The sequence below is a fragment of the Harpia harpyja genome, chromosome 7 (assembly GCF_026419915.1).
Source record: "Harpia harpyja isolate bHarHar1 chromosome 7, bHarHar1 primary haplotype, whole genome shotgun sequence".
NCBI classification, from domain to species: Eukaryota; Metazoa; Chordata; class Aves; order Accipitriformes; family Accipitridae; genus Harpia; species Harpia harpyja.
Window position 1 is genome coordinate 33,940,830 of NC_068946.1, and position 23,172 is coordinate 33,964,001.

Here is a 23,172-nt window from a genome sequence, read left to right on the forward strand (position 1 = left end):
CTCTTTTGCTCTGTAGTCCACATGCAGAAATGTTACTTTTCATAGTGCATTTTTGTGCTGTTTGGTGAGCTTTTTAAAGGTCTCCTTTCCCCTCTCCTCCCAAGCTTATATGCAAGGAAGTTCAAAAGTATGTTAAGATGACTGCTAACACGCTAGTTTCCGTTTCCGCGCTGTTTAGCAAATTCCCATTACTCTTCTGACTGTCCCTGAAGCTTTTGCATTTTGTGTAGATGTTCTACACTAATTTTCTATTTTTGTGTGTTATTCCATCTGACTTGCAGGAAAAAGCAGCTTTTATTTTTGTTTCCTTCTTGAAATCATTGTTTCTTTTTTGTAAAACCCAGGCATTGCAATTTCTGTAGGATGAACCAAGTAGAAACTTGAAATGCAATTTATTTTCCTACAAAGAATTTTACCATAGCTTTTGGAAGGAAAATACCATGTGTGCATGTATCTTTGTGGAAGAGAGTGAGCCGTAATGGTTAGAGTCGCTTTAAATGTATATGCAACTTGCCAGTTTTAAAGGTAGAGAAGTGGTTGTAACTTTTAGAAGAAGTGTTGCAAAGCATCCTTTTTCAGCCCAGAGTAAATTATAGTGTCATATGTACTTACTTTTGAAGACAGTAGAAACATAGGTCATTTTGTGATGTTACAAGATTAATGAATCAGTTATACCTTACAGACTGATTTTTTTTCAATGTTTACTAACAGAATGCTTTTTAGTAAATGCAACTGTGCGTATTTCTATTTTATGTATTTTGCTACATTTCTATGTATTACTGTTTCATATATATGTATATATTTCTTTCACCAGAGAAATAGAATTTATGAAAAAAGAAGACGACCATTCAAGGCTACTTGAAGAGAGAGACCAGAAATATGCAGAACAGCTGAAAATATATCAGGAAAAAGTAAAGCAGTATTATATTTTGAAATAAACTTCTGCATTCTTGGAGAGTTGTATCTCACTCCTGAATTTTAATTCTTGCAGATTTCAGAGCTTGAAAGTAAATTGAAAGTATATCAGAGAATGCCATATATGTTTGGAGGTGGTAGTTTATTGGCAGATGGCTGTCAAAGTCCAGGCCAATATAATGAGCAGTCAAGAGAAGAAAATGAAAAAGAAACAGAATCAATAGAAGAAAGACTAAATTCTTCAGAAATGTTAATTTCTGGTAAGTAGGTTGTAGGATCTTTGATTTGCATTTAACAAAAATCAGGAGTTATATGTGTACTGGTTTTTGTTGTTAAAAAGTTAAGTGTTTGCTGTTTCCTACTGACTGGGTAAATGTTTGACCTGAGCCAGTGTGGATATTTTTGTTTAGGTCCCCCGACATTTTCAGTATTGTAGTAATGTATTTCTTAAATGCCGTGGGAAAGAGGAGATAGATGGAGAGAGATCTGTCTTCACTGTTCCTCAGATTCTCTATTAGTGAAACCAATAACGTTAGTGGGACTAAAACACTGAGATATGTCAGTTAAAATCCCATTGATTTTAAGCTATGATTTACACCAAAACTTGCTATGATTTTTTTAATTTGTCTTGTAATTTTATGCCTAGAATGTTATAAAATATCAGATGGTGGTTCACATGAGAAGCATATTTTAAAAAGATTTGGTAGATGCTTATGTACTTTGTAAAGAGTTTCTGTCTTAAAGAACAAGCATAGGAAAGTACATTTTGGGCACAAATTCTCATCTATTTGAGAATAAAATTCAGAAATTATATCCTGATTGATTTTATTTTTTTTTAATTGAAGAAATTGTGTAGAAATATATTTCAAATTAATTAGAAATTGCTATCACAACATGTTAAAATATTGTAGTATTATATAAAACAGTATTTCCAGATAGTAATCATTACCAGGTAGAATAATTCTGATTTAACTTCTGAATATTTTTCTGGATAGTGGGTTGGAGAACTTGCCTACCAGTTTGTTTTGTTTTTTAAAAGAACTACATATTTGTTGCAGATTTTGATGCTTTTGTTGGGGATACTCCCAGATTAGATACCAGTGCCCACAAAGCAAAAGCTCAGCTTGCTTTGAAAGTCAAACGCCAGCCACCTTCTCGATCAAAGCTGAAAGAATCTCTTGGGGCTGGACAACAGACTGCAAATCTACAGGTACCGATATTGGTAGATAATTATGCATTCAGGAGCCTGAATGTGTGTTCAGTTTTATCTGCATTTGCAATTTTAAGTGTTCTCTGTGCTTCATTCACACTGTGCCGAAGCATCATATTTTTATGCTGTATCAAGTGAAAAACCCTCTTTGGGTTCATACCACATATGTGATCTCCAACATGTTCTTTGTGGCACAGTTAATTTGAAGTTAGCAAAGAAGTATGCAGGCTTGTTGTGTTCTACTTCCTGAAATATTTTGATACAGTGACAGTGGTATGTTGTGAAATATGCTTATCTATCTTATAATTCCTTCGTCTGAAACAAGTTAGTTACCAAATTTCTTCAAAAACTGAACACTTCTGAAATGCTTCATTATTCCATAAATAATCATTTAAGGCCAGAAAAAATATACCAATAAAATGTTCTTGCACGTTTCTGGAAAACAGTTGAAATACTGAGGTGTATATAGTTGGTATGAGAGAGAGCCTGTCATAGATGGAGAAGATTGAACTACTTCAGTTAGACTGAAAAGTGGTTGCATTGAATTGGAATGGCCAAGATATACCAGAACATTTCTGACTTGGCTAGAGAAAGAGGATTTGGGATGTGCACAAGATCTGTATAGGGGTAGATAAAGAAAAGTCTCTAAAATCAGCTTCATGTGATTCAGATGGTATCTGCAAGTGATTAAGTTAAAATTTTCTGAACTGGGAAGTTTGTCTGTAGCATAGCATATCCTTATATCCTGGTAAAAGATCAGATAGTGAAGGATTATGTCATGCTCATAAAATAACTTTTGAATTTGTTGAAGGATGAGGATTCAGAAGATACTGTTCTCAACAGAGAACTCTCCACTGTGTACCTAACCAAGACCTTAGAAACAAGTGAAAAATTAACTCTCCCGTGCCTGGATGACATAGATCAAAAGAGTGAAAAGCCTGAACAAACAGAAAGCACAGAAAGTCCTCTAGAGTCAACTCCTTCTGCTTCCACACACTCTTCTCCAGTACACAAACCAAACAACGAAAACAGCACAACTACCACTCGTTCACCTCCCCCTGAAGAGATGGCTCCCAATTCTCCTCAAGGGTATCCCAAGAATGTTAAGCAAAGAGAAGCAAAAGGGAAAGGGAAAGAGGCCAAGGGTAAGACTTAAGGGTTTATTATTATTTTAATCCTTCAGGGTTAAAGTATTACAGATTTTAGATATAAATGAATATTGAACAATAAACTACTTTGAGGGAAAATGAACTGACTACAAAACTAATTACCTATTCTAAAACCACTTGTTAACTCTTCAGGAAAACTTTGAAGTTAGCAAAAAAGTATGCAAGTTCATTGTATTCTATTTTTACTTACTGAAAGATTTTGATAAAACAGTAGTATGTTCTGAAATATGCTTATCTATCTTTTAATTTCTTCATCTGCAACAAATTAGTTACCAGATTTCTGCAAAACCTCAACATTTCCAAAATAATTTATAGTGCCAAGAATCTAAAAGGTGCCTGCAGAATAAATGTTGTTTCAGTTAAACAGTTACAGAAAGGAATATGTCTAAGTCAGTTTGGTAAAAGCTCAAACCTCTAAATCTAGAGGGTCTAAATGGTTGCCTTGACATAAGCCTAGAGGGGAGCTAAGTAACTGACTGTGGATAATCAGTAAAGTTCATAACACATTTCTGCAAAACACTAGCCTCATAAGTGGCAATGTATTGGAGAGCAAGTTTGACTGATTTCCCAATTCCCAGAAAAATTCAGTGTTGACTTCGTGTTTCCCAACATTATCCAGGTGTTTAAACAAGATACGTATTCTGAACGTTACGGGAATTACTGCATTATTCATCTTGCCCTCTCAGGATATTTCTCAGTAGGAAAAGGTTAAAGGTATTATAATCAGCCTAGTCACTACTAATCATTATTTGATAGAAATATTTGGCTTTTTTTCTTGTGAATAATTGAAAAAGGGATCAGATAGAATATTTTAAATGCTTGATATTTCCTTTAGTCAGCTAGCAGAATATATAAAGGCAGATTATATTTGCTGTCTTTTCTATACAGCTCAGACAAAACCTTTCTTTGAGTATTCTGAAAACAGGATTTGTTTTATACTCTGCTCATACTATGTGTTTCTAGAAAGTCTTAAACAAAAACTGTCTCTACCCCAGCTTCTGTTTGTTTTGTTTGTTTTTTAAAAAAATTGTATGAAAACAAGTACCTAATGTATAAGTGATTTTGCTTTCTTTTCTACAACTTTTTTGTGATGGCTGAAGCATTGCAAATGTTTTCTTAAAATTGGCAGACATCAAAGATGAGGATTAGTATTGAAAGCTAGCTCTTTGCAGGCACAATGACACTAAATGCTACTTTCTGTTAGATTGTTGCTTTCTAACTATTTAAATATCTACCTATTATTTCATTGAAATAATCCTTTCAATTACCTTCCCATCCATTCATGTATCAGTCTGTTTTTTAACCTATTGTAATGTGGTTTAGAAATTAACCTCTTTTCTTAAAATATTACCTCTGGAGAGAGAGCTGGTGTCGTGGTTTAACCCCAGCCAGTGACTAAGCACCACGCAGCTGCTCACTCACTCCCCCCTATCCAGTGGGATGGGGGAGAAAATCGGGAAAAGAAGTAAAACCTCTGGGTTGAGATAAAAACAGTTTAATAGAATGGAAAAGAAGAAACTAATAATGATAATGATAACACTAATAAAATGACAACAGCAATAATTAAAGGATTGGAATGTACAAATGATGCGCAGTGCAATTGCTCACCACCCGCCGATCGACACCCAGCTAGTCCCTGAGCAGCCATCCCCCGCCCCCACTCCCCCCAGTTTATATACTAGATGTGGTATCACATGGTATGGAATACCCCGTTGGCCACTTTGGGTCAGCTGCCCTGGCTGTGTGCCATCCCAGCTTCTTGTGCCCCTTCAGCCTTCTTGCTGGCTGGGCATGAGAAGTTGAAAACTCGATTTAGTCTAAACATTACTTAGCAACAACTGAAAACATGAGTGTTATCAACAATCTTCTCATACTGAACTCAAAACATAGCACTGTACCAGCAACTAGGAAGACAATTAACTCTATCCCAGCTGAAACCAGGACAGCTGGAAACACATGTCAATATTAAAATTAATTCTTCTGGTTTTGTATTTAAGTTGACAGAAAAAATAACCAGTTTAAGTGGTAGTTACAATTTATTGGATGTTACATGTTTAGGAAGAGTGGTTAACTAATTAGATAAAGTTCTGATGTTGATCAGAAACTACTGATCAGATAGGAAAAAAACAAAACAAAACCACAAAAACCCTGACTATCCTGACTATTCAGCATGTAAACTTTGAGATAACCATTGTATGTTTCAGGAAGGATTATTAGCTGATGGGGTGGTGGGGAGTTGTCCTCAGTTTTGTGTAGTAAACATGATTTTTTGTTTTTTATGATCCCTGAAGGCATCTGTGTACATTACTTCATGTCAGGAGTTGTCTTAAAGGCGGAGCTTAAAACCTACTTTGTCTCATAAAAAGCAGGGTGCATGTCTTTCATAGGCAGCTTAGTTATGAAACACCTGATTTGCAATATGAAACATATTTCAATTATTTAAAAAAATAATAATCTAGTAGCCTGAGAATTTAAAAGGAAGTATGGTCAGGATTTGCAGTAATGTGTCACATTGGGATGAGGTAGTGTGATGCTTAAATTTGTCACTTAATTTCACTTGATAATTGAGCAGTTGGAATTGAACATGCTCCCTCTGGTGAAAAATTAGATCCTAGCAGGTTGTATTCCAGTTTTGAAAATACCACAGTCTTGGAGGAGCTTCAAAGTCCCAATTATTTCTTTAGAATAGTTATAGTTTGTATACTGTTTCCAAGAAACTCAGCTTTTTGGGATCTGTCTGCTCTCCAGGTACTGGCTATCATGTTGGTTAGGCACTCATTCTGGAGCTAGCAGCTTGCATATGTAGCCCATGTTCCAAGTAGCTAGCCTGGACTAGCTCCTGAACCAGAAAAAATGCAGAAGGAACATCTTTTAATACTCCAGGTGTAATAAAGGATGATTAAATGCTGTACTTGCTCAACTGTTGCTTTAAAACTGAGTTTCTTTCATGTATTTATACTGGTTATCTAGTTGTTGTATTTTCAAGTTGATATTTTGCGGAAGAAAGAGGTACTTTCTTCTAAACCTATCTTAAACTATCTTTGTTTGTAATTCATTGAATCAAAATACTGTAGTAAGTTTTATCTTTCTGTAGACAGTATAGAATTACTGTTTATCAAAAGCGATATTTTTGATCAGTCATAAGCAACTGTTGTGTTGCCATTTTTCAATGGTACGGCACAGCCAGAATGGTGGGAAGATGCCATAGAGAATAACTTACGTTGATATGGCTGTAGTATTTTCAGCTAGTATCTGTATGTGCAAATGAGAATTTTAACACTGTTACTTAGGTTTTAGTTTCTTCTTTACTTACAAGCATCATTGTAAGTACTTGAAACTTGCAAGTATTTTTAGAATAATGTTTTTATTTTTCATCCCTCTATGAAAAGCAGAAGAAAAGAAAAATGAAGACAGGACAATAGAAACAAATGAAGGAACATCATCAGGGAGGTCCAAAAGGAGATTTCCAGATTTTGGGTAAGATTTTACTTGTGTTCATTTGGAAATAAATGGTTTTCAGTGTTATTTTTGGAGAATATCATGTTCTCTAAATAAAAAAAATATTCAGGAAATCTAGTAATGCTACTTCATAGCAACACCACTGGACAGAGTCTTTTTCATCTAGAATTTGTAACGTTGCATTCATGTTTCTACCACATTTTGATTTTATTTATCTGTACTTTTTTCCCTCAAAGAATTTCTTCGGGTTCTTCAGTTTTTATCTGAATACACAACTTCTTGATGAATTAAATTGGAAATCCATGCATAGCTTTATGCCAAAAATACTGTTGGAGCTTAGACTCTAATGTTATGTCATGCTGGCATTACAGTCTAAAATAGATACCTGTCTTGCCTTAATTCCTTCTACAGTAGAGGTGTCATTGCACACGGTTTGGCTATAGTAGCTGCTTACTGAACTGTTCCCTGGAGGCAGGCAGCAGTGATGAGTGGATTTCTGAATTCCTTTAGAAGATGAGAATGCGAACAGGGGTAACACAAAAGAGCAAGCTGCATATTATCTGGAAATGCAGTGTGGTAACTGAACTCTGGGGATTTGAGAGTTGCTACGTTTTGCAATAAGCCTTGCTCCTGTGGAGCCAGGTATAAAGCTTGTTGAAGCCAGCTAACATCGAAGACTCAGACTCATACTGCAACAAATATAACAAATAACATAAAAATGATAACTTACTTCACACAAAGAGGTTCAACTCACTCTGCATTGCATATGAACATTTATATAGCAGTAAAACTGTGTTCTTTCTCTTGGTTGTATCTACTATATGCTAAGTTTCTTTGGTCATTTCCTGTGTTTATTTTGATTATATGTGGTCTTTGAAAGGTACTTTCATAATTCTGCCATGGTTCTTAAATAAAATATAACAGTACTTTTTTAATTGCATGCATAATCTGCAAAATCGTGCTCTGTGTAACAACATAGGTGTGGCTTTTTCTAACTGTTGAAATCGATGTAAAAACTACCTTGCTGATAAAAAAATGTTGTACCGTGTAAATGTAAATGCTTTATGAAAATTGTGGTTTTTCACTTCAGTGGATTACGGAAATCTGGGGGCAAGGGCAAGAAACAAGAAAAAGAAAATCTAAGAGGTTCTCTGGAAAGCAGGTAGTTGTTTTGTTTTGTTTAATACATACATGCTGCATTCCTAAAATTTTTAACCTAAGAATTTCTTTAAAACTATCATGACTGTTTGACCTTAAAGTACATTCAAGTATAACAGTGGCAAAATTCTGTGAAGATTAATACAATGATGTGAAGATGAGCTTCTAATCTCTTGAAATAAGAAAAATACATAGAATAGTACAGAGGAAACAGTAAAGCAGAGTTACATTTTTAAAGTGGCTTATAAGATTAACATGTTATACCCTATCTTAAATATAAAACCTGTATTTTGCTTAGGAAGATGAATGTTGAGTAAATTAAAGTTGCAAATTATTTGACATTGTTAAATTGTTGTGTGAAATACTGCAAAAGCTCTTAAATTTGTGTTGTTCAATAACTCAAATTATTTTGCATGTATATTTAAAGGCAAGTATTAGTTTTCATTTTAAATATCAATTGTGCTGTGAAACAGGTAAAAATTAGTGGTGTGTGTTTTGAGTTTGTTGCTTTGGGGGTGGGGGTTGTGTGTTTGGTGGGAAGGGGGGGGGGTTGCTGCTGTTGTTTAAACACAATTTAATCTACTTATTTCAGGGGTTCCCGAGAACTGCTGGATGACTCTGGCAACAATCTATCTGCATCAGATTCAGATTCCCCTGTCCCTACTTGCATGCCTTTCTCTTGGTTTGGAGACAGCCACAAAGAGCCTCACATTTCTAGTAGCAGCCTGCATGTTACTCAGAGCTGGCAGGACAGTTGTGAACATGGTCAAGAGAAGAACAGGAGCAAGGTAAAGATGACTAATTTGTGCTTTGAATATTTAAGTGTTGCATCTTGATAAAGTAAAAACATCAGTGCTTAGTATGTGGAAGCTTGATGACTTAGTCCTTGACCACACCACCTCTTACAAACATTGCTGCAGAAGTTTTGAGACTTTACAGCCCTCACAAGCAGAAATGGTGTGTTCCCATTCCCTCCTGTTCAGTTGAAGCATCAGTGGAGGCTATTCAGGCTGAAATAGCATCCAAGGAACAATCACAGGGTATGGTTTTTTCACTGGTTTATAATGCTAAAAGTAACACTAGCTGTAGGACAGTATAGTTTTAAAAGCCAAATCTGTTTCCCTGTTGTTGTGGTTTAAGCCCAGCCAGCAACTAAGTACCACGCAGACGCTTACTCACTCCCAGTGGGATGGGAAGGAGAATCGGAAAAAAAAGTAAAACTTGTGGGTTGAGATAAGAACAGTTTAATAACTAAAAGAAAATATAATAATAACAATAATAATTAAAAATAATTGTAATGAAAAGTAATATAACAAAGAGAGAGAAATAAAAGCTAAGAAAAAACAAGTGATGCACAATACAGTTGCTCACCACCTGCTGACCAATGCCCAAGCAGTGATTCATGCCTCCTGGCCAACTCCCCCCAGTTTATATACTGAGCATGATGTTCTATGGTGTGGAATGTCCCTTTGGCTAGTTTGGGTCAGCTGTCCTGGCCATGCTCCCTCCCAGCTTCTTGTACACCTGCTTGCTGGCAGAGCATGGGAAACTGAAGAATCTTGAATTAAACATAAGTGCTGCTTAGCAACAACTAAAACATCAATGTGTTATCAACATTATTCACACACTAAATCCAAAACACAGCACTGTACCATTGTACCAGAAAATTAACTCTATCCCAGCTGAAACCAGGATGCCTGTCTAATACAGTCTTATACTTGGAGGAAGTATACCTAGAGGTCAGGCTCCCAGGCAGCTGGCCAACCAGTTGTTACCATACTGGTGTGTAGGGGTGGATTACCAGACAGGTGGATGAAGATAGCATCCTGGTTTTCATTAATGAATTTAGTATTGAAAGCTAAGAGACACTTCTAGGAAACTGCTTCTGAGTAACTGATAATGTTCTAATACTTTAAAGCCTTTTAACCAGATCTTAAGAGTGAGGCTACACAGTTCAGTCTATAACCATAAAGTTACCATCTTTACAGTTTAAAGTATTTGTAAGAAATGGCTCTTAAAAGTAAGAAGTTTAATGTGTGCGCTGTCTAAATATTTTGTTAAAACCTATTGCAATGTAAGACTATTACTAACAATCTCATTAACTTACCTTCATTCTTGTTTCCTTTGGATTTTGTCAGATTCAAAGTTGTAGCTATTTGAGTAACCTCATAAGCTAGGTTTATTCTTGAGTTTCACACTTTTTCTTCACTTTGGTTGTCTAAAATACCCTTTCACTTTTTCCTTTTCCTCTGTGTTATTAGAGAGAAATGAGTTACAAATCTAGAAAAGAAACTTGCCCGGTTGTAGTCCATGAAGTCACTGATATTTTGCATAGATGGCAGATAGCAACAAGTTGGCTTTCCATCTTTCCAGATGCTGATTGCACTAAAATGCTCTTATAATACATTTTTTTAAATTACCTTGTTTTCTTAGTGTGAATTTACAGTCCCTGTGACAGAAGCAAGCTGTCTGCATACATAGTTTGTAAAAAAAGACAGAAAGTGGTTTTAGAACCATACCTTACTGTAACACAGGAACTTAAGAAGAGTAGGAAATTTTTAATTTCTGAAGTAGAACGACACTTTACAGAATACTGCCAGTGTGTGTCAGTCTTGTGTATTTACACCTCCTGCATTGTTTGCTTCTGTTGAAGCATGCAGTGGCCAAAAGATGTTTCTATAAATAACCTGAGGATCTTGGGACTGCAAGATGCATACACTTTGGTACAATTTTTTATTAAATAGGAGTGCATGGTTGATCTCTTAATAGGCTGTAGCAAAACTATCAAGAGATGTTTTCTGTATAGAGAAACATACAGTGGTTTAGCTTTCAAAGTCATTGGTTCAGAATAACCCATTCATGCCCTCTTCATTCCTCCTTTCTGTCCAATTCAAATAATTGTTTTGAGCACAGTAAAAGTCCCACTGCTGCATTTCTACTATAAGCACCCATAATGTGCTTAAGCACCAGACACTTTTTTTTTGGCAATCAGAAAGGTATAGATCGTACAGATTGGGTGCTCTCTTCCTTTTCACATTGCCCTGAAATAATAGCGTTTTCTTCTCATCGTTGTATCCTTTATCCGAGTTGATTATCACTTCAACCTTCCGCCTGGTTTCTTGCCTACTGTTTTATGTTTCCTTCTCATGCTCCAGTATGTAATTGCTGCTTGCTGCTCTTTTCCTTAGTGCCAGTTGCAAACCAGCAGCTGGAAGAATATACAAGTTTTCAGCTGTATTCCTGCTTTGTAAAACAGTAGAAAGCTGACCCTATTAAAGAACAGATTCTCATACATAAATTCATCCTAAAATCATACTCAGCCTCTCCAAAGTCAGGCTGCTTGTTTTAACTTTGCAAAATTTGGGCTCTTTTATGAAGATGGTAATGTGACAGCAGCTACTGCTTGGAATGACTGATCTTTGTAGATCTTAACCTGCAGCTGACAACTACGTTTGTACTACAATAACAAGGCTTTGGCTGGTAAACATCACTATGAAAAGACATTAAAACTGAGAAAGAAATGTGCTTGACCACTCAGCAGTGAGTCTTGCTACTAAACCAAAATAACAGCAGGGACAAAATCATCTTCCCAGAATTTAACAAAAGAATACTCCTTTTTCTTGATGTTAACTCCATAATATTTATTGCTTTTATGTCTGTAGTATCGCATATGATCAGGTGAAAGCATTTATTAAAGAGCAGGTAAAAGTTGAAACCCTAAAATAAGAACTTTGTCATGTAAAAATCTCTAACTGTTGTATTGAGTCTTTTGCATTATGTATAATTTCTGTAGATGTGTTTTAATATTGATGGTGAAAGCAATGTAACTATATTTTAACTGTTTTCTGTTTCTGCAAAATTTGCCTCCTAAAAATTACAGCACCTAGAAGGATTTTGTTTTCTTAAAATTATACTGAAGTTAATCTTAAAATTATAATTGAGCAAAGTAATGAATCACCTTCTTGTTGCTTGTGAAAACTAGAAACACAAGAACTAAAATCCTGGGATCTGAGTGTTTGCAGACTGTTTAGACTTAGGAGATTCCTGAATTACACAGTTCTTAAATTAGTCCCTTTACATAATCTGCCCCTTGATGTAGTCCCATTCTCTGATACAATACAAACAAATACATACTGTTCGTATTAATTATTTTTCTAGAGCATTATTTAGCTTCTGTAAGCTTGTATGCAGTGTTTCGTTTTCATTGTGAGGAAGAACAATGTGGTGTAAACTATTTACATCCTAGTACCTTAAATCTTAGGAAGCATACCTATAAAACCTTTTCTATCCAAATTCTGTGCCCTTCAAGAATCAAAAATCTTTGCAACTGGCTCTAAATCCTTAAAAGGAAATTACTACTTTAAACCAAATAGGAGCAGGGGGAGGAGAAAACATTACAACTGGTGATGAGATGCTTTACTTCTGGCTATGTTTTCTTCATGTTTTTTCTAAGGTCTCATTAAATATTTTGCTCAAATATCATCCTGTCTTTTTTTTGTGTGTGTGTGTACAGTTTTGTTTCTGAATTATTCTCAATTGCTCTGCAAAGGTAGAAGGAGTGAGCTAAGGGTGGCCAAAGAAAAGCTCCTAAGTAGATTTTCAGTTTGGGTTGAAATTAATTTGAGAATAGTTTGGTAGACAAAGTAATTCTGTTGTTTCTAGTAATGCTTTTTACATCTAAAAGACTGAAGAAGTCCCTAAAATATAATGTAATTAATAAAATTATCTACATGATAAATAGAACACCATTTTTCAGTCATGTACAGTAAGTATCACACTCCATGAAAAGGTAGCAGGAAAACTCAAGTTGTGGTTTGGGTTTTTTGGTTGTGGTGGTGGTGGTTTTTTCTTGGTTTTTTTGGTTTTCTTTACTTTCTCTCTCTCTCTCTCTCTCTCTCTCTCTCTCTTTTTTTTTTTTTTTTTTTTTTTAAGACTGGAAATGCATATCAGTAACTTAGGGTAAAAGGGAGTGTGAAGATCAAGTATCCACCCCCAAAACAAAAATAGAATAATCTAGAAAATTTAGAGTTCAAGTTAAGCTGAAATCAGAACACAAATACAGAAGAGGTCAACAAAGACAACTGCAAAAACATGCTCTTATAGGAGCATAAGTTACTGAAGAAAAATGTCTTTACATTCAGCTTAATTAGGATCTCAGATTATTTATGCATATAGGGATATGGTATGGCATCCTTACAAAGTATAGTTAGTTGATTAGAGACTTAGAGAAAATTAGAGAACATAATGATAAATAATTGCTTACTGTTTGAAGGACACAGAGTAGTGCTGAGAAGTAAATTCTAGAAAGGCAAAAGTAGGAGGCATGCTTTTGGCAGAATTATTTTTCACTTACTAAAGAAAAATGATGTAGAGGTCAGGATCTGAGTTGGAATGGAGGTAATCAAATCAGAAAATATTCTGGGGAACACATACATGAGTAGTCTTTAGAAGGATTTTCTTACCAAACCTGCTGTGAAGTTTTAAATATTCTGGGGAACACATACATGAGTAGTGTTTGGAAGGATTTTCTTACCAAACCTGCTGTGAAGTTTTCAGGTGTAGCATCTGGTTTTCTCATAGTCTTCAGCTTGAGTCACAGGCTGCTCAGGTAACCTGCCTGAGGTTGTATGAGTACTGGCTGCTGGATGAGTTTGAACCTAGATCCTGCTGCTTTTAGATGCGAAGGCAGGCATACAGATCCAAAAACTTCCTTTAAACACAGACTAAGTGTAAAACTGAATGTAAACAGTAAATGCTATGAAGATTTTAGTCTTTCAATATGATAGTTCTTACATTAGTCATATTTTTAACCTGAATTTTACTTTGTTACATTAAAAAAAAAAAGTATTTTATTGATTTATTAAAAGAATAAATCTGTCAAAATCTTTTATTTCAGAAGACTTTTCTATTTTGCAAATAATTTATTCAGGCTGTCAAACTGCATAATTACTGTATTTTAAGAGTGTTAAACCATTTTTTGTAAAGACATCTGAGTAATGGTTTAACTTCTTAAATGTTTGGCTTTGTTAGGTTATAGGTTTTTTACACTATTTGGTGCTTTAACTATAAAGACAACTTTACATAGCTTGATATGGTCCATTTATTATAAAAATTCTTCTAAAGATATTTTACATCTATGTGGTATTTTTCATATCAAGGTAATTTTCAGATGATGTGATTCTGTGCCTCGAATGCAGCCACCTCAAAACTGAATCATAGAATCATAGAGTAATTTGGGTTGGAAGGGAGCTTTAAAGGTCATCTCGTCCAATCCCCTCATCTTCAACTTGATCGCATTGCTCAGAGCCCTATCCGACTTGACCTTGAATGTTTCCAGGGATGTGGCATCTACCACCTCTCTGGGCAACCTGTTCCAGTGTTCAACCACCCTCATTGAAGCTGTTCAAATGAACAGCAATACAATACAGTATCTTAAATCAGAATTTAAAGTTTTGGGAAAGGTTGTCCTTAGGCAAGCTCCGTATTATCTATTAATGAACTAATTTAAACCCTGATCTGCAAGCTGCCAAAAGGTCCTTGCTCTTCCAAGTCTTAATGTATGTCAGGCAAAGACAGCCTATTTGCTTCACTGTTAACTACAGTGGTTCAATAGCAGGTAACTATGAAGTCTAAACTTCATAGCTCTTGTTTTCAGAAACTTTGTAAGTTATGGGGGCACTTCTGTGCCATAAGAATCTTAATGACCATAAACAATTAGGACTGATTTTTATCTCACCAACAGAACAGCACCTTCTGAAACACATTCATAGTGCTTGTGTAGATTTCAGTTGAATACAAAGTTGGCATGAATAATTCCACCAAACGAATCTTAAATTGCTTCTCCCTGAGTGTGGTATGCCTGCTGAAAAAGTAACCATGTGTGTTTCCTTGTGTACTTTAACACCATTTCAGTTTATCACCGATTCTCCACACAAGGTGCTTTTATTGGGGATATTGCTTTAAATTATTGCATTTTTGAATTCAGAAGTTTAACAAAAACAAGTCAGATGCTTGATGTAGTGAGTGCATTTCATATGTGATCTAAAGATAACTGAGTCAAAGTATTTTTTTTTTTTACCAAAAATCAAAATTACTAGGATGTCACCTTATGACCTGCTTTTCCAAGGAGTGAGTTAATAAAACGTTATTTCCACTTGTTTGCAGAGTAGAATTGTCATAGATGATACATACCATAGCAAGCCAAGTTGTGAACTTTCAGGGTTAGTGACAGAACCAAATCTGTCAGGTCGTTCACACACTTTAACCTTCTCTTCAAATGAGGTGAGTTTCAAAGTGTGTATATGTGTCTTGTTGATGTTGTTGTTCACACTATAGCATGTTTAATAGAAACAGATTTGTGTAATATGAAACTAGATGGCTGTTTCCATATTTGAATGTTGAAGAGCACGGTAAAGAATTGTTAAGGTGTTACTGAACTAAGGACACAGACTAGTAGATGCCATAACAGCCTTTGTGTTCTGATCCTAGCTATATCATAAAAATTGGAACAAATGAACTGTGATCAAATTGCAGTTTTTAATTTTAAATGTAACACCTTTCTGTTCCACTAATTTAAAGCAACTTCCTGGGTGAATGAAAACTGCAGCGTTTTTGACCTTGCCTTCACATCCGTGCAGGTTTGTTTTACCATAAAATTTCATCTATATAAAAACAAACAGAAGAAAAAAGAACAAAAAAAAAAAAGGCAGAACATAGTGGTTCTGATATATAGGTAGAAACTAGATGCCTGAAAGTCAGTGTTCATTCCACTGGAAAACTAACTCCTTTGGCTACAGCTGAAACCTGAAGTCTATGTTTTGGTAACATTCTGAGATATTGTCTCATTCGATGTTTGATGATGGGCATCTTTATAAATTAAATCCTTTATAGACTAGGAGGAGTCATTAAAAGCTGAACACAGTCATCTTCCAGAAATGAGTTAGAGGGCTTGCCAAACTGGTAGTGATAATGTTTGAAGAAAAAAATTAAATGGTGGTTCATGAATGTGCGGGTTTGTTATTAGCTATCTTAAACCAGGCTTTGGTGAAAATCTTAAAATAGTCCAGTAATATGTAGAAAGCCAGAACAGTCTTACAAACAATGTTATAAATATGAAATCACTAACATAAAAATCTGGGGTGTCAAAAATCATATAACTAGTTTACAGGTTTCAGTAGTGGATTCATTTCTTGCAGATTTTTATCAGAGATAACAGTCATAGATCTAACGAAAACCAGAGGAACTCCAGCTAATACCTGTCATTGCAAGTGCTCTGTGCAGACTTTTGAATGGAATTGTTCATGAATAGAATATGTGTTTTTAAAACTTTCAAGCAGTATAAATCATAAGTTTTAAACAAAGCTAAATATCTTCTTGAATATTGTTCTTTGATCAGTGTTACAACTTTCAGTAAACTTCTGGTCCTAAAACTCAAATGAAAGTTGTCCGTTACTAATTCTGCATGTGTAAAGTGATTTTTTTTTTTGTTATAGATGAGTCTGATTCTAGTGTTCTGTCTAGTTTATATGTTGCTTAAGTGTATGACCAATGAAAGTCGTTTGTACCTTTTCAGTAATTACATTGGTTATCAGGGTCTGTTCTGAGGATAATGATAAATGAACACTGAGCTGGTTTCTCTTTTGGAAAGCCGTATGTGTAAAGAAAAATAGGTAGTTCTGTTCTTGGGGTTTTTTAATTAGTAGTACAATACATTGAGGTCTAGGAAAAAATAATAAACCAATCTTATATAGCAATTTTAGATATGTCAAATCCTTAACTTAAGCCCTTCACAAGTAGAATTTCTACCTGGTGCTTGTTGTTTGGATGGGTTCACAAATATCCAGCAGGGATCATGCTAGCCAGCGTAACAACCCCTGCTTTCAGAGGAATGGGCTACTGCATGCTGCCCAGAAATCCTGGAACTGTTAGTAGACAGGAGATGGGAACACCTCTTGGAAATCTAGATGGGAGCAGCACTGAAGAGTCTGCTTCTGCTGGGCAGGTACTCACGAGCAGTTTGGGGAAGTGACTGCATGGTGAGAGTTAGGTTGTTAGCAGCCAGCTGGTTACAGCAAAGGCACCTCCACTCACAGTTGGTTAGCAAGCTAGCTGGTAATCCCTCCTACCTTTCTAAAGCTTTTTATCTGTTAAATGGTGTGGCGGCATTGGTGTTTTCTTGGGTTTTGTATATTTTATCGTTAGAGCCTTCAGTATTTCTGTACTTGCTTTCTGCATCACCTGCATTTTTATGCAGGAGCACATGATTTTCTCATGTTTCCATACCTTATAAGTAGTTTTAGTTCTGCTTTCTGAATTTGCAGCTGATCTTTTGTGTGTGTGTGTGGTGGCTGTTTTGGGGACTGTAACTCTGATGTACAAACAGCTTGGGACAGTCCTTCTGCCTCTGGAAGGACAGTAAACAATTAGGAAAAAAATGATGTAGAGGTGTTATTTAATGACCAATAAGCATTACTCAAAAATCAGTGTTCTTCATCTTATTCTTCTACACTTTTATTAACAAAATAGTTACAGATATGCTTTTCCTTTGTGCAGTAGTGAAAAATTCAAATTATACGGCATTAAATATCTTTCTGTTCACCTTCACTTCTGTGAGGAGAGGATGTCTAAGTGTTTTAACACAGATTCAGTTTTTGGTACAACTACTTCTGGTTTTAGAGTTGTGTCTTTACCAATAAGAAGTAGGAGGACTTCATTAGCAACTGATGATGCTGAAAGCCTAGGCTGGAATTAGTAGCTCAGTCTAGAGGAGTCCTCCATGATACAGTCTGTTAGCTGCTCTAATCCGTGCTGCTTGGAGGAACTGGTGCAGAGTGCCCCTGAGATTCTGTCGAGGGACTGCATTCCCCTGGCAAAATGAATTAATCTGGGCCTCTTTGTTTGACAGGAGTACACCTTCTTCAAGTACTTACAGTTTGAAATTACAGAAGTGAAGTTGTTGCATGGCTAGCACAGATTAAATAAAACCAGTGAGTTCCAACTGGAATAAAACATTTTACACATTTCTCAGTGTAAAAGAGATAGATAGATAGATAGATGCGCACGCACACACACAAAGGATAAAAGTAGTTAGAGAGAGAGATATATATATTATATATATATGTGGCAATATATATTTTAGTATTTTTTTGCTGCTGATAGACCACACACAACTCTAAGATGCAGGATGCAGGTCAAACTTGAAATGTAAAGAGTTTCCCCTTTTTTGTGTATTATTCATGAACACTTGCTAGTATGAGACAAAATAAAGTTACCAATATATATTTTGTATTACAATATCAGGTTGAGGAGTACTGTTACCTAAAATGATTTAAAATAAACAGGCATTTTTAAATTCCTTTAGTAATTTATACAATGAATCTTCTTTCTCTGTACGAAGCATCTCAAGCTTGATAGCTTGGATAAAAAACTCACTGTGCCCCTGTTGTCTTGATAACAGATGCTGTATAGAGCACTTCAAGCAAAACCTCTTCTAGAGCCCTCTGCTGTTATTTTATGAAAATTGCTATTCTTGTTTTGCACATCAGGAAGGCGGATATGTTCACACTTGTTATATCTACATAAGCATTTTAATTAGGATTAGGGATTCATTTTTGAAGTAAATCTCCTGATTGTCCCCACTTGCCTTACTTTGATTTATCTTGGAAATCAAATCAGATGTGCTCCAACAGTGTTCTTGGTGCTTTCCAGCTGCTAGTGGCCATTGAGTCTGTGTGACCAGACTAGAGCTATTCCGAAGTGAAAATCTTTTGAAATGCTTGTAGTATGGATTTAGGACCTCAGCACAAACTGTTCTGCTCTGCAAACTTGTTCCTATTTATCTGCGCTACCTCCTAATGTAACCACTGTCCTTTGTTTCACAGACCAGGGAAAGCAAAATCGTTTCTAATTAGCTGTAGTCCTCTGATGCATCGGAAATTTAAAATTGTGTTTGTTTTACCTCAGATGTGCATTCCATGTTGCACTCTCAGATCCAGTTTACTGTATGATTGGATTGTGTGACAGGCCTATGTCTCAGTATTTTTCACTTGCAATTGCCAGAATTATTTTGTTACATTCAATCAACTCTCCCAAATTTTCTATCAAGGGAGTTGGATTTTGTGAGATCCCTCTGGTTGGGAGTTGTAGTTGTTCACCTGAAACTTACAGGCTCGCATTTCAAATCCATCACTAGAAAGATGCTTACTTCCATGTTTTCTGTTTACAGATGACAGGTGTAAGGCTTGCTGGAAAAAGTAGGCATACTTTCTGCTGGTTTGCAAATATCTTTGATAAGTGGTGAAAGCTGCCTAGTGGAGCAGTCTGCAAACCTAATGCAGCTTGTACTCAATCATGAGCTAGTGAGAGATCATTTTGGATAGTTAATAAAACTTCAGGTAACTCTGATGTTACTGATTCAAGTATTGCACTAGAATTTCTTCTGTACAGACATTGAGCTCCGTTTTATGTAGCTTTTCTTTTGTGATGGAGTGCTTCAGGATGAACAGCAGTACCTTTTTCCCCTCAGAAGCCAACTGAAATTGAAGCAGAGAGCTTCAAAAGCTCTGTGAGCTGGCAAAGTGTATTTTCAGTGGAAGGCTACAAGCTCTTACATTTCTGAAATGGTCTTCTAGGCAGACCCTTTAAAATGTTGACAGGATGTTTAGCCCTTTTTAGAAATGCCCCAAATTTAGTAAAACTGTACCTGAAACAGTCAGTAGATTTACTGACTACTAGAATTGCTTTTATTGGGGATTTCCTTCACTTAACAATAATCAGTAATATAGTTGAAGTGCTAATTGATTCTTCTTGATGCTGTCTGTGTAAGGCAATATCTAACATTAGGATTGAGCTACCTTAACTGACTAACTGAGGAAGCTTGTTCATTGTTAGGATACATCAAATTTAAATTAATGCTTTGCTATATAATTTCTTAGAGAAAACCATTTATGTTCTCTATTTCTGACTTAGTTTGTGTTGAATGTTGTAGTGTCTTTTTGTTTATAGCAAACTCCTAGGCAAACTGACTATAAACTGTGATCTCAAGAACTTAAGTCCTTGAGCTAGAGTATGTTTAAAAATGCATTTTGTTCATCAAACTCAATTGGCAACTGGAATTCAACGTATAGTCAAGTAAAACATTGCTTACGGTGACTTTTCTCAATTGGTTAGGCATTAGATGATGAATTTACAACAACAGGAAAGCAAAATCAATGGCACAATAGACCTATTTCTGAATGGACCACCCAGCAAGTATGCCACTGGTTAATGGGAATGAACATGGAGCAGTATATTACGGAGTTCACAGCTATGAACATAGATGGACAGCAGTTAATGCAGCTCGACAGTGAGAAGTTAAAGGTATGTGAATATCCCAGGATAGATTTGGAATGGTATAAATTTCACTGCTTATTCAGACATATTTTTAACCTACAAAGTATGTTTTCCTGTTTTCATGGCTTTTTAAGGGATAGAGTTTTGCTTTTGAAATACTTGGAGATTATACAGTTAGATGAGAATTAGTAATTGTACAATTAAAGACAAACTGGTTTTAATCAGAAAAATACCAAGTATTTCTCCCTTGTTTGCATCTTGAGGAAATCAAAGTAAGCATAATTCCCCAAAGGGGCTTGATATATCTATCAATCTCAGCACAAGGTCATATCAAAACAAGATCCAACCAATTCAAATGCATAGAATTGCAGGATCCAGTTTTAGAAATCTGGGTTTTTCACATCTCCTCTTCAAATGGGAAGGCTAAAATCCTATTTGGTGACCTTTTAAATGTTTTTGGTTTTTATTCCTGCTGAAAAAATCTATTCTAAATCAATCTTTTGAGCTTTTTCTTGCCACTTCACCTCTGGAAGCTGCATGGTATGTATCCCTTATAGTGCTAGTAAACTCTTTCAGTTTTTCTTTCTCATTAGATTATCAGACTGCATTTTGGACAGGCAAGATGTGTGACTAAAATGAGGTTCATTTGTCTGTTCTGGCATAAGGCAAATTATTGTTAATGATCAATAGTAGGACTTGAGTGTTTTAGGGAGGGAAAAAAAAAGTGTCTAACTTCAGCCTCCAAAATACACCTGCATTTTAGAACAGACGTGCAACATTAAATGTCCTGTATTTTTGTTAAATAAGTATTTCCTTGGACACAGAGGAAATACCTGTTACTCGTCTGTCAAATGACTGTCTCTATTTGGGGAACTTTGGATGTTGATGCTTAAAGCTTAATTTACACCTAATGCCATTCTCATAGAGTGTGAGCGAGTGCTGTCTGTAACTTGGAATCGGGTACTGCCACCTGCTGATTAAAAATCAAAGCATACTATGTACTTACTGAATACACTTTTTAATAATACACTTTAAAATCCTTAATATTAAAAATTAAATATTAGTTATTGAATATAAATTCCTCTTGTATAAAAAGAGCTAGAAAAATATTTTGAGAATACTACTTAGTTTGCTATTTGCTGGAAATTCTAGAGGTGTCTACCTGTTTGTAAAATGCAATGAGAAGCTGTTATTTCACAACCGAACAACCGAACAAGAGTAGGCCCTTGTTTCCTTACTTACCTTGTTAACCAGCAAAGTGAATAACACTTTCTTAAACTGTTCATGCATGAGCACTGTTGACAGTGCTGTTGGAAAAATTAATGATGAGGTATTTCTCTTCCCCCCCCCCCCCCCCCCCCCAAAGGCTTTGGGAGTTTCCAGTCAAAATGACCGATCAACAATAAAGAAAAAAATTAAGGATATTAGAAAAACACAAGAAAAACTGGAAAAGCAGAAGGAAAAGGTTCAAAAGAAGGAGAGAGAAGTTCGCAAGACTGGCAGAGTGGTAGCCACTCTTGAATCAAGCTGCTAAAATGACCCTGTTTTATTTTAGCACAGACTTGCTTCATCTTGAGGAAGTTCAGCAAATTTGTATATAGTTGTACAATTGAGGGAGGAGGGAAAGTGCAACAGTTTAACATGGTAGGTGGTTTTTTACTTTTTAATTATGGTCCCTCCCCATTACAACCCAGTAAAATGAGATAATGTTTTCAGTATTTTATTCCTAGTTGACTCTGCCTGTACTAATAGACAATAATTTAACTTTCTGCCTTAAGTAATATTTGTGCTTCTAAGACCTCATATGCCCTTTTCATTGAAATTGATGTTTGTGAAAAGTAGAATACTGTATTAAAAATCATTCCAACATTAGTCAACTAGCATTTGATAGAGTTGAATCTGATAGAGGGACAATAGAAAAATCCTGCCAACAAATTCAGTCTGTGACAGTCTGTTTATCTGTTGCCACTAAAGATGTATAGTAAAAATTAAGTTTAAGAAAACAGTAATGTCAAATTAATTTAAAAAGAAAGCATGTATTTCAAATTTATGGATTATTTTGTTTAAATTCTTGTATTTCTGGGATTTTCTTTCAAAGTTCACTGTAGTAGCACATTGTTTTTGAGTTCTATGTGTTGCAACTTACTGAGAAAATAACAAGAAGTATTAAGTAGTTTTCACAAACTACATATACTAAGCATAATACTAAGTTTTCTGTACACTACCCGTATGGTGTTGGGACAAGGTTTAAACCTATAAATAAGATCTTTTTTAACCTATTTTTCCTAAATAATACATAGTTTTATAGATTTATGCTATGAATAAGATCAATTTGCAATACATGTATTTCTCTTTTCTACCTGCTACAAGATTTTTGCGGACCAAATTTATATATTTGCTAATTTTAAACTATACTGTTTTTCAAACTTAAAATACTGAGGGAAGAATTGTAGGAAAAATTATCACTGAAGCACTGGGTTTCTGCATTGTATTTAAATGTTCAATTGTAGACTACAGATTATTTCTCTTTAAAGGAGGATTTGATTCTCAGAATAGTTTAGAACATGGATTGGTGTTTTGTATGTTTACATACTATTTTCTAGAGATACTACAACAGCACTTCCTTTGATTATTCCAGAAACATAGACTAGTCTAAATATCAATTCCACCATAGAATGGACTAGAACAAAACTTACATAATTTGTTTATGTGGACCAAGTTCTCCTTTAAATCTATGGACTATCTTTCATTTTAATTAAATGAATGAACTTCACTGTTGGTGTTTCACAGTTGTTATTTTTTTGTGTAAATGTCTTATGAATTTCAACAAAAGGACTGTGTGGAAATGCTTCTGCACACTATGCATTTCCAAAGTAAAATTTGAAAATCTTGGTAATGATTACTTTTAAAAATAAGTTCAGTTTTCAGGTT

At 35.3% G+C, this 23,172-nt stretch overlaps 1 protein-coding gene across 6 annotated transcripts in view; it reads left to right on the top strand.

Annotated features, from left to right (window-relative positions):
* The window catches only part of LOC128143838 (neurabin-1-like), a 44,811-nt gene extending 21,797 nt beyond the window's left edge, over positions 1 to 23,014 (top strand). For 2 of the 6 annotated variants that reach the window (XM_052791630.1, XM_052791629.1), the window contains exons 10-19: positions 815 to 911; positions 992 to 1,175; positions 1,974 to 2,125; positions 2,937 to 3,270; positions 6,684 to 6,771; positions 7,844 to 7,915; positions 8,504 to 8,699; positions 15,076 to 15,192; positions 20,080 to 20,268; positions 21,608 to 23,014. In XM_052791630.1, coding sequence (XP_052647590.1) covers positions 815 to 911; positions 992 to 1,175; positions 1,974 to 2,125; positions 2,937 to 3,270; positions 6,684 to 6,771; positions 7,844 to 7,915; positions 8,504 to 8,699; positions 15,076 to 15,192; positions 20,080 to 20,268; positions 21,608 to 21,775 — 1,597 coding nt within the window. In that variant the 3' untranslated portion in view covers positions 21,776 to 23,014. Of the gene's footprint in view, positions 1 to 814; positions 912 to 991; positions 1,176 to 1,973; positions 2,126 to 2,936; positions 3,271 to 6,683; positions 6,772 to 7,843; positions 7,916 to 8,503; positions 8,700 to 15,075; positions 15,193 to 15,489; positions 15,520 to 20,079; positions 20,269 to 21,607 lie in introns of those variants that run through there. The other 4 variants (XM_052791631.1, XM_052791632.1, XM_052791633.1 and 1 more) reach the window with 4 other exon arrangements.
* Positions 23,015 to 23,172: the final 158 nt, after the last annotated feature.